Below are 11,740 nucleotides of genomic sequence, written 5' to 3'. Positions count from 1 at the left end.
GGGCAGGCCAGCAGGGCCTCAGCTCCTGTTCAGGTTTCCCAGCCAGCAGTGGCTCATTAGCACTCAGGATGTGCACTGAGAATCGGTGTGATTTGCTGTTTACAAAAATCCAGTTCCACAGTCTTATATAATCTGGAGATAGTTCTGCTTTTTTTTTTTTTTTTTGATGGAGTCTCGCTCTGTGGCCCAGGCTGGAGTGCAGTGGTGCGATCTCAGCTCACTGCAATCTCCGTCTCCTGGGTTTGAGCGATTCTCCTGCCTCAGCCTCCCGAGTAGCTGGGATTACAGGCATGTGCCACCATGCCCAGATAATTTTTTTTGTATTTTTAGTAGAGACAGGGTTTCACCATGTTGGCCAGGTTGGTATCGAACTCCTGGGCTCAAGTGATCCCCCTGCCTCAACCTCCCAAAGTGCTGAGATTACAGGCGTGAGCCTCCTGGACCAGTTCTGCTTCTGAAGTAACACTGGGCCTTCACAGAGCTCCCAGGGACCAAGAGACAGACACAGGTGCAACTTAGCAAACTCAGTCTGTGCTCTTCCTCACCCACACTGCCCCCGCCCCAGGCCAACACGCACACTTCAGGAGCACCTACCGTGTGCCACTGAAGGCAAAGCTTAGGTGCGGGTCGGGGCTGAGAAGTCCAGGTGGCCGGCAGGCTTTTGGTAGCAAAGGGCCTGGCGCTGAGGTCAGCAGGCTCTGGAGACGTGTGCTGCGGGAATGAAAGCTCACATACCACCTGCACACAAAGTAGCCTGGGGTCTCCTCACATCAAGTGTACCTGTTCCTTGACCCAAACAGCAAGTAATCTGTGGACATTCACAGTGAGGCTGGTTTCTTTGAGGAATAAGGTGTTCTGCAGAACTAAAACTTTTTAAAAATGTTTTTGCAAGTAAACTTTTGAGAGAACAAGTTTATCCCTTAAAGCATCATTTTAACCATCTTGAATCATACACATCCTTAAACTATTTTATGCATTTTCCTGTCAAACTAAAATCAATGTATCCTTTTTGTGATGACTGGGATCCATCCTTAGCAACAGTAAAAGTCACACTAAAGCTGAATTTTTTCAGCTAGCTGTTTTATTAATTTTTATTACACATCTTACAAGTTCGTGTGCCATGGATTTTGAGTCGATGTCAGGACGGTGGCTGTTCTGCTGCATACAATACAAACTGCTCTGATCAGAAGCCGCTGTCATGAGCCGTGCCAAGTTCTTCACACACATGCAGAGTGACAGGTGAGAAGCCTCTCCTGTTCTGTCATGCTCTGGGCCCCAAGGCCATCAGAGACAGGTTTTGAAGGAAGAATACACATTTGCTCCTAGGGCAAGAGAAGCCTCCATCCAGGATCAAAGGAAATACAGAACAAGAGGCTGATTTCACTTTACAGACCAGCACGTGGGCTCAGAGAAGTCAAGCGCCTGGCCGGGGTCACACAGCCAGTGAGCGGCAGCGCTGGGGCTGGAACATCTCCGACTTGCTCTCCTGTGAGACAGGGTGCTGCTCAGTCAGGCCCCAGACGGCTTCCTTCCCGAATGCTCCTGTCTCTTCCGTAGTTCAGGCTGTCCATTATTCCCGCTCCCTCTCACCCTCCAAGACTTTCTCATCTGCAGCGCCTTAGAACTGTTTTGTACGCACTGCCAAAATGACCTGCGCCTGCTACTCTCCCCCTTGTGTTCTGTGCCTGGGCTTGGCTACAGCTATTTCACCAACTGGCCATCTCTTTCATTCTTATCTAGACTCCTGCTCATTCCTTTTTTGGATTGCTGACAGTGCTGGCCTCTAAAATGTGTGGAATTGTTTTAAAGACATGTATGTTTTTATTCATTTAAAATCCACAAGGCTGAGCTGTCTACCTACAAAACTGTAATTAGATGTGCTAAGGGAGAAAAAAAAGAAAAAGAAAGCTATCTACTTCGAGCAGAATCAAGAGCTCTGGGCACCAGCTCTTCATTCATTGAGCTCGCTGGAAGCCATGTTGGAGAACATTCACCAGCGAGGCAGGCCTAAGGCAGCTCATCCGCCAGGTGCCAGCAACATGGACATTACAGCTGTGAAGCCACATCTCAGCATCACGTCGGTCCGCCTACCACCAACACACGTTGAAATACTTTTCATTTGTTTAAAGCTTAGGTTTTCTTTTTCTTTTTTTGAAATGGAGTCTCGCTCTGGCACCCAGGCTGGAGTGCAGTGGCGTGATCTCAGCTCACTGCAACCTCCGCCTCCCAGATTCAAGTGATTCTCCTGCCTCAGCCTCTCAAGTAGCTGGGATTACAGGCATGAGCCACCACGCCTGGCTAATTTTTGTATTTTTAGTAGAGATGGGTTTTTACCATGTTGGCCAGGCTGGTCTCGAACTCCTGACATCAAGTGATCCGCCTGCCTTTGCCTCCCAAAGTGCTGGGATTATAGGCGTGAGCCACCGAGCCTGGGAGAGCCTAGGCTTTCAAAAGACTAGTTTCAGCTGTAGTACACATTCTCAGTATGTATAGAATGAATATCTGTATTTCAACCATCCCACCAAAGCCTGAAACAAAGAACGCAAGAAATCCTCGTTGAGTGACTAATTCCTCCCAATGTGCATGGTGCTTTGTAAAGATCATTAAGTGCTTTCATGAAGACGTTTATCTCTTCTAACATTCTATCAACTGTCAGGGGTGGGTATTATCCCTACTTCACAGATTAGGAGCCAAATCCAGAGAGGTTAAGTGGCTGTGCTCCAAGTGCTAGAACAGGAAACCCGCTTAGTCCCAGGCATTCTTTCTATCCCGGCAAAGTGGCCTCCTCTGGGACCTAACGTGTTGGGACCCAAGGTGACCAACATTGATGGAGTATCAATGATGTGGCGGGTCTCCTGCAAACGTAATTGGGAAGGACAGAATTCTTTCCAGTTTTTTACGGATTAAGAAATGGGGGCTCTCAAAAAAGCTCAGTGACTTCCAGGGTCATAGCTTCAAAGCGGCAGAGTTGCAGAGAGGTGAACAGGTGCCACGGGGCATTCAGAAGCTCACTTTTAAAGAAGACATGCTGGCTGCACTCTGTACCACACCGTAAAAACCCAGATTGATTTAATATGTATGTATTAGCCAATTTTTGTGTTGCTATAAAGGAATACCAGAGGCTGGGGGATTTGTAAAGGAAAGATGTTTAAGTGGCTCACGATTCTGCAGGCTGTATAAGCATGGTGTCAACATTTGCTCAGATTCTGGGCAGGCTTTGGAAAGTTTACACTCATGGCAGAAGGTGATGGGTGCGAGCAAGTCACATGGCAAGAGCGGGAGCAAGAGACGGGGAGATCCCAGACTCTTAAAAAACCAGATCCTGGGGGAATGGAGAACTCACTTATCACCGAAGGGATGGTGTTAATACATTCATGAGGGGTCTGCCCCATGATCCAATCACATCCCACCAGGCCCCACGTCCAACATGGGGAATCACATTTCAACACCAGATTTGGAGGAGACAAAATCCAAACCATATCATTCCCTGAAAATACCAGGGACAGAGGGATGCATCTCTTTTTCAGATACAGATTTCTTTTTTTTCCAAACACAAAGGAAAGATGATTAAATAGACTCAGGCAAGCGTTGCTGGAGTCCAGCCTGAATCTAGCTGCAAGTCATAATTCAGATCTAACCAAGTTACTCTTTTGCTTCAAGTCTGGAAAGGGCAGCTACCAGTTGCCTACTGGATTCATCCAAATCTCTTTATTTGGCACCTTAAGTCCTTCCAATTGGCCTATAACTCCATTTCCCCGTTTGCCCTTCTTCATACCCGTTCAGGCCTCAAGGACAGCAAACTCCCTGCTGTTTTCCAAACTCATACCCAAGGCCTTGCCCTGGGCCTATGCCCATGCTGTTCTCTCTACCCACAATGTGAAATTTTACATATCTTAAATCTGCATTACCTCCATGAATCTTTCCTGACCCTTGAGTGACAATGAATAGCTTTGTCTGCATTCCACAGAATACATACATCTCTCCATCACAGAATTTAGCACACTGAATTATCATTAATAGCTAATATGCCTGTGCATCCCACGAGAGAGTGTGGCAGAAGCCAAGGTTTATTCATCTTCGTATTAACTTTGTTTATAGCCCAGTCCCTTACACACATGTGGAGAGAGTGTGTGTGTGAGTGCGTGAGAGCAAGTGTGCTCAATAAATGCTGGCTGACTCTTTAAGAACAAGGCTTTCATGGTTAACCCAGCTTCAATATGAAATTCAAAACAATGAAGACAGGACTCAAATGTAGAGGGAAATAATATACACTTTTAACTCTCAAAATAAATACTAATCAATTTTATTGTATAAATACAGATGCTGAGTTTTCTTCCAATTACCAACAGATCAGTTTCACATGCCATTTATTATTTGTGGTGGTTTAAAAAATTATTTAACTGGTTAGGTCAGGATAAATGGGCACCATTAGAACTGCTAAAAAATATATAGCTGGGTACAATCTTCCAAAACTAATATTCTGAGGAGAAAAAAAATCTCTGGAATTTCTAAAGTGGTTAAGGGGAAGTGAAGAGAAAAAAAACAAACGATCAAATATTCATTTGATAACATTTGTCGGCTGTTTAAAAGCATCTCAGCTGTAGGAAAACTGGAAGGGTTCTTAGCAGTTCAGAAATAGATAGTAATGAGTTTCCAATTCAACTCATATCTTCCGAGCAAACTTAATTTTCTTAGTGATTTACAAAACTAATTTAAAAGATTAGTAGGAGATAATAACTCATCTCATATTTTGGCCCCAGCCACTTTAAAGAGAGACTAAACTAACTCTACAGCTTTGGAAAACATCAAACAGTTATTCCAGGAGATGGGTAATCCCATAGTTTCTACCCAGGTCATGGCAGAAACTGCAGACATCAAACAAGTTCAAATGGAAACCCCAAACACAAACTAAACAAACCCAAACCTAATCGGTGTTTGGAGGCATCACCACCAGGCTGTGTGGGTCGAGAGAAATGTGTAGGCACCTGGCAATCAGCTCTGAGCAGCCTGATGACATTCAAGTGCAGGGCTCCCTGCGGTGCAGTGAAAAGCCATGAAGCCCAGAATCAATCGGGGGTCTACACAGCGGTGGGGGGACTGATGGGTAGGGCCCAGTGCTCCAGGCTCTCATGGTTGTGTGGACCTGAGATGGACACTGTCATCATGAGGAGTCCTACTCCTTGGTGGTGCCAGAGCCAGGCGGGACGCCCTGCAACTGGATGTACCTACTTTGGGTTTGGCATGACATTTAAAGTCCACCCCATATCTGGGGAAATCATAAGTCCCACGGGATTCACCTTTCATTCTGCAATCCTAACACTGCCCTTCAAAACCTTTTTTTTTTTTTTTTTTTTGGTAAATGTTCCTTTCCTGGAGGGCCCCGCAGCACGGGCATATCCACGATGCTGTTTATCTCCATGCTCACGGACTCTAAAATGAGCGGCAGACAGGCCACAGCAGAGAAGCTCCTGCTCCAGGTGAAGAAGCTTCCATCTTACTCCACCTTTCATGTGGAATACGATGGGCTTCTTCAGATCCAGGTAAAGCTCTCCGCTTTATCTACTGTGTAGTAATCCTGTGAGCTCTCTACATGGAAAACAACAATGTAGCTATACATTAAACTTAAGCCCAGGAACGCCTGGGCACAATGTGAAAGTGACTATGCGGCCTGTGACGAAGCTGCTGTGCAGGACAAACGCGGCTGCTGGAGTGGATGCCTGGGAAGCGTTTGTGTTGCTGTATACAATATGTAAACTGAAACGAAGTCAACAGCCTCCACCTAGATACAGACATGGCTTTTGTTCAGGCTAGTCCTGTCATGATGTGACATATGGAGACGTAGGTTCAGGAGGAATTTCAAAGCTGGGAAAAAAAAATCAGGTTGGGTGAAGTAAATTCAATTTTTATTTTTCTATATAATACATGGATATATGGATAAATTTTCCTTTAAAGAGTTTGCAACCCTGAGGCAATGTCCTTGGGTAAATAACGTATAAAGCAACAGCAAATGAAATCTGAATGCAGGAATGACCACTGGACTTCAAAACATAATTTAATATTTATGAAATTGCACATATACCGATAGTAATCTATGTCTTGTCTAGCCTCTTAATCCATCTATCCCAACTGCCTTGCAGTTTGCCTACCAGGCAGCCTGACTCTTTACATACATTTTACCATGTAAATGCCGACCTTCGGACTGAAATTTAATATATTAACATGGGATTTACATAAAGGATTTTTGTTGGTGAGTGCGCTGCCAGAAAGCATGCCTAGTTCTTGACCACAGCATCTGCACACATAAAAGCTTTGGCCCCTACAGTGGATGAGGTGGCATTTGACTGCAGTAACCTCGAGGTTTTTGAGGGTCCCTTGGGATCCATCCGAAGCAAGTTTTTCATCTAATCTGAGGGTAACTAAGGGTATGGCAGAGGAGGGGAAGGCCACGGCTGGTTAAAAGAGACGGAGCATCATGGCCACTGGGTTACAGTACCAGTGAATCTGATGTCCTGTTTCCAGGATGCATGGCCCATCCACTGAGAAGATGGGGTAACAGTGGGGTCTAAGGGTGGACGGTGGTACCCGGGGGTGGGGGGGGAACAGATGGGCCTGGGTGTAAGGAGACCACTATGCAGCTTCTTCATCTACCTCACGGATGGCCACAGACCTTTCAGTAAATGGTGGAAACCTATTTCTGAATATGCCATTTTCCCAAAGTTTTATAAACTACGGTGAGGGCAAATACTTATGAGAAACTAAGGGTGAGTTCATTATATTATTTATATATTATCATCTTCCCTCTGAAGATAACATAGAAGGGCAAATGAAAAGCAGACAAATAGCTAAAAGGTAACTCGAGCTGTAAGCTCTTTCAACTAGAGGGTGACTTTTGCCTTAAAATAATCATCAGGCCCAAAAAGCAAATCTCAAAAGCAAAATCTAACTTTGGCCCACTGATACACAATGATCCTGAGTCCCTCCTTCATTTCCAAAATCTGTTTTTCTGAGGAATATCCTCCATTAATATTCATTTTGTGTCATAATTATTACAAAGAGTTAAGTGCAGCTTTAACTTCATTTGAGGCGAGCCTCTGCCCTGGTCCTGCCGCCTACCTGCTCACTTCACTTATCGGAACTCCTGCGTGGCCGGCGGAAGCTGGATACATTTTCGTTCAGTGCATAGATCCTCCGAGAGAACTCTTCAAATTCTCCCAGAACTTGTTCATCACACTCTACCGCCACGGCACTGTCCACTGGGATGCAGTTAAATGCTTCCAGCTGATCTCCTGAGGTGAAACCTGTGGCTTCCAGCCCAATGATTTCTTCTGCTTGCTCCACAGTACAGCAGAGCTCAGCTTCTGAGACTGGGTGGAACTCACCTGGAAGCTGGATGCTGGCGGGCCCAGCCTGCTCTCTGGGTAGGAGAGTGCCATTGACTGCGGCTGGATGCCCAGAGAGGGCTTCTCCTTGTTCTTGGCTAGGGTGCACATTCACACGGCCTCCGATTAAGCTGTCAACTAGATCCACTCCTTTTTTCTGGTTTTCTTTGGAGAAGTCCAAGGAGGTATCCAAGGAGGAGGACAGAGACGTTGTCTTTCTCTCAGTCTCTCCCACGGAGGGGACGGTGGCCACAGGCTGGGCTAATGCTGAGTTGTAACTGGGAGGAGGGGTTTTGTACTGGAGTCTCTCATTCTCAGAGCTGGCCCGTTTTCGATGTCCTTTGTCTGGTGAAGGGATCCCCCCAGAGAAGCCTACATCCACACCCGCAAATGTGGAGTTTTGTCTCTTAGGAACAGGGATTGCACTGGAGGTGTGGTGTCTGTCGCTAGAAGAGAAACAAAAACAAGAAGTTACTTCCTACTTCAGAACTCAGTGTAAGCCTTTTGGATCCAGACACAGGAAACAGCAGACTTAGGTCTGAGCTAATAAAAACAGATAAGAATCAATCTTAGACAATAGTTATTGCAGTGTCTGAATGCAAAAAACAACATGAGGTATGTGGGTCCAACTTTGGGAGCTTCCCTCCAGCAGGAAACAGACACGCTGCAATATATTTAGAGAAGAGGGCCCAGGGTGGGGCAGAGAACAGAACTGTGTCCTGTGGGGAGAGGTGAAGTAACTGGACAGGCTGGATCTGGCAAGAAAAGCATGTGAGGGATGTAATCAACTTCGTGTTTCTGAAGGGCTTTCCATAATCTTATTCTCGTTTTTAGTATTCAGTTCGATTCTTATTTTAGCTTTGAAAAGCAGTCATCCTCATCTGGCAGAGAAGTTACATGACTTGCTCATGATAACTCAGTGAGGCAGCAACAAGGCTAGACTGAGCCCTGTGCCTCATGATTTCATGATCAGCAACCTTACTGACACCCAAATGCTAATAACTACCTTGCATTAGAAAACCTGGAGAGAGGGGGTCAAAGTTACATTTTAAAAATTTAAAAAGAAAAATTTTTTGAGGGGTTCCTTTTTTTTTTTTTAAATGAAAAACTAACTTGAGAAATACATTCTCTTATGGGGATAGCCACACATATGCTTTACAATACTTGGTCTGCAGTGCGGTCTTTTGGGTCTGAGTTTCTTCTCAGGAGGGTATCTTCGGGCCAGCAATAATAATCATTGTTCAGTTATACAAACTTTATAATTTCTGAAGTAATTTCCTATACATCATTTCACTTAGTCTTTCAGAGAAGGCAGCTATGTATTACTACAGTTAAGTCTGAAATAATAAATAATAATCAGTTAATGGAAATAGAGTATCTACGTCCTGGAAATGATGGCTATGTTACACACTATGCTAGCTCTAGACATGCTCGTATGTGGATGACATCAGTCAGCTTCGATACAGCACTATGAACAGACTGGTCCAGAGGCAGCGGGAGGCACGCACAGGTCATCTGACTTGTGTGCTTCAGACGAGGAAACACGCACGGAGTTCAGTTGCTTGCAGAGGGCAGCCACCAGCCAGGGGCAGAGGCAGAACTTGAAACCACACACACCCAACAAGTTGTACCCATATGTGCCTGGCCTTGGGGTAGGGAGAGAGATGCAAGACCAGTAGGCCCTGCCTCCAAGGAGCTACCAGTCTTGCAGGAAAAAGACATCCCTCATTACTCAAATAATACATTTTCAAATTACAATAGCAAGAAGTACCCTAGAAAAGAAAAAAGAAAAGAGAGCCGGGGTTTCTCCCACTTATGTCTGCAGCCACAAGCCCTGGCCCCCACTCCCTGCTCCCCCTCCTCTCAGACTGTCTCTGACCTGCCATCCCAGACACCCAAGCAAGCGTTCTTCTTGGGAAGGGGCAACCACACGGCTTCTAATCCATGGGCCCGTCAGACTCCTCTACCTGGCTGTGAGTACTGGTGCCAGGAGAGATTTCATAATTAGGGGTGGTCACTGGGGTGCATACAGAGCTAGGCAAGTAGATCAGTAAATTATCCTTTTTAGTTCTCAAGAAAAAAACAGAACAAAATCTGCTGGCCTCGATCGAAGTTTACAGTTAACATGTTGTGAGAACTCACGATAGCCGGGTAAGCTCCACATTTCTGCAAACCTTGTTGTTCCTACTCTACCACTTGCTGACTGTGTCCCTCGCTGAATGATCCTGCAGGTTGACTGGGGACTCACACCAAAAGAGAACACTAGCAGCTCCCTCTGACAGTCTGCAGACCGGCTATTCTGTGCAGACGAGCCAAGCTTTCATTTGCCAGCCCAGCCCACGATGGGAGGACGCACCAGGTGAAGCAGGCTGGAACACTGAAGGTGATGTTGTTGGTGTGTGACTAGAGCCAGGGGCTTAACCCCTCATGCTGTGCCCTGTGCTGCCATCCTCCTACCCCTCCCCGACCTCCAGGCATCCTGCTCTGCTGCTCTGCGGGGCTCCCAGGGGGCTGATAAAAGGCAGGGCATAAAAAACAGGACTTGGGCACACCCAGCAGCGCTACACAAGAGGAACAGGGGTGTTTGTTGCCCTCACTGATTTTGAGACCCTCTAAAAGTTCTCAACTTTGTACAACAGAAAAGTAAGAGGTGTGACAACCCTGCCACCACTTTGCCCCACCTCGCCAACTACAATGGGAAGGGAATGACCATTTTCCTGAGCGTCAATAATGTTCGGGGCCCAGTGGAAGATGTGCTGCCCACACAGAGCCCCTGAGTGTCCTGTGAGGAAGACAGGCAGGCGGTGGGTCATGTGGTTTGTTCAAGGCTGAAGAACCACATCTGAACTAGATTCCGTCTGACTCCAGAGCTCCTGCTATTTATTGTGTCCCACATGGGAACACAACATTCAAATTCAACTAACATTTGCTAAGTGCCAAAGACATAGAACACATCAAGCCAAATGCCTTCTCATTTGCCCACAAGCTCTAAGACGGTACGTTTTTCCTGCTTTCATGGATGGATTCCATGGCTTTGAGAGGTAGGAACTCTGGTACTTTCCGATATCCTGATTTTGTGGCATTCCATTCTTCTCCAGTTCCCTTGGATTTGTATGAAAACTCAGGTAATGGTAGTATCAGATTCAAACTGGAAAATCCAAGTACCAGTAAAAGATTCTCTTTTTATTTTTTAATTTTATTATTTTTCTTGATGACAAAGTCTTACTCTGTCACTAGGCTAGAGTGCACTGGTGTGATCACAGCTCACTGCAACCTAACTCCTGGCCTCAAGGGATTCTCCCACCTCATCTCCCAAGTAACTGGGACTACAGGTGTGTGCCACCATGCCCAGCTAATTTTTATTTTTTATATTTTTTAGAGACAGGGTCTCATCATCTTGCCCACAGTGGTCTCAAACTCCTGGGCTCAAGTGATCCTCTTGCCTTGGCCTCCCAAAGTATTGAGATTACAGGTGTGAGCCACAGGTCCCAGCCAAAATGTTCTCTCTTAAGAATGGCAAGGAAATTAGTTATTTTTGGATAGATAATAAAGAAGTCTACATATCTAAGATTTGCCTTTTTATCACCACATTTTTTCCTCCATTTTTAGTTATATGAGATTAAACCTTTCACACATTTTAATTACAGCTTTTCTTGCAATCTTAAAAAAAGTTGAACAAGAAAAGGCATTTTCTCGATGCCTCTGGGCCACTGATAAGAACATGTATTACTGGGCAATGACACAGTAAGGGGACTACAGGATGTTCAGTGGCGTCTGTTCTGTAGGTAAGTCTGGCACAAGTTCTTCAGGTCCCCGCCCCCTGGCGGTGGGGGCAGGTATGTCACTGCCCCTGCCAGCAGTGACTGCTCTACCCTTTTCTTAATGTTCTGCTGCTAGTTTGCTGTGTTCCTGTAAAGGGCATGTCCTAAAAATTGTGTGCAAAGTACGAGTAAACAGGATTTGAGTGGCGGGCCAGGAGCTTCCCCGGACATAATATGCTTTATTTATTATATGAGTTTGGTAACATTAATTTTGGCTGTTTAGAATTGATTTTTTTAATTACTTCCAGGATTTTTAAGCTACATTCCAGGTTTTTAAGACAGTCGAGCTACAAACAGTTGAAGTATTAAATGATTACATTAAATACACATGTATTTTTACTTATTATAAGTTTATACTCATAGGAAAACTAAAAATATATTAACTAAAACTCACCAGTTAATTACACATGAAATAACTGCCATTAATTTCAGGTATGTGCCTTTTGGACTTTGATTTTATATACGTGTGTTTAATTTTTAAAGAAACCCTATGGCCAGGTGTAGTGGCTCACACCTGTGATCCTGCCACTTTTGGAGGCC

At 45.3% G+C, this 11,740-nt stretch overlaps 1 protein-coding gene across 4 annotated transcripts in view; it reads right to left on the bottom strand.

Annotated features, from left to right (window-relative positions):
* Window positions 1-4,287: 4,287 nt before the first annotated feature.
* The window catches only part of UVRAG (UV radiation resistance associated), a 309,856-nt gene continuing 302,403 nt past the window's right edge, over window positions 4,288-11,740 (bottom strand). Inside the window, exons 15-16 of one of the 4 annotated variants that reach the window (XM_037740137.1) lie at window positions 7,114-7,825; window positions 4,288-5,862 (exon numbers count right to left, since the gene is read on the bottom strand). In XM_037740137.1, the coding sequence (XP_037596065.1) occupies window positions 7,123-7,825 (703 nt within the window). In that variant the 3' untranslated portion in view covers window positions 4,288-5,862; window positions 7,114-7,122. Of the gene's footprint in view, window positions 7,826-11,740 lie in introns of all 4 variants that reach the window. The other 3 variants (XM_017533023.2, XM_037740138.1, XM_017533025.2) reach the window with 3 other exon arrangements.

This window comes from Cebus imitator, unplaced genomic scaffold (genome assembly GCF_001604975.1).
Source record: "Cebus imitator isolate Cc_AM_T3 unplaced genomic scaffold, Cebus_imitator-1.0 Scaffold79, whole genome shotgun sequence".
Classification (NCBI taxonomy): domain Eukaryota; kingdom Metazoa; phylum Chordata; class Mammalia; order Primates; family Cebidae; genus Cebus; species Cebus imitator.
The sequence above is the reverse complement of the archived record's forward strand: the minus strand, read 5'-3'. Positions and strand labels throughout refer to the sequence as shown.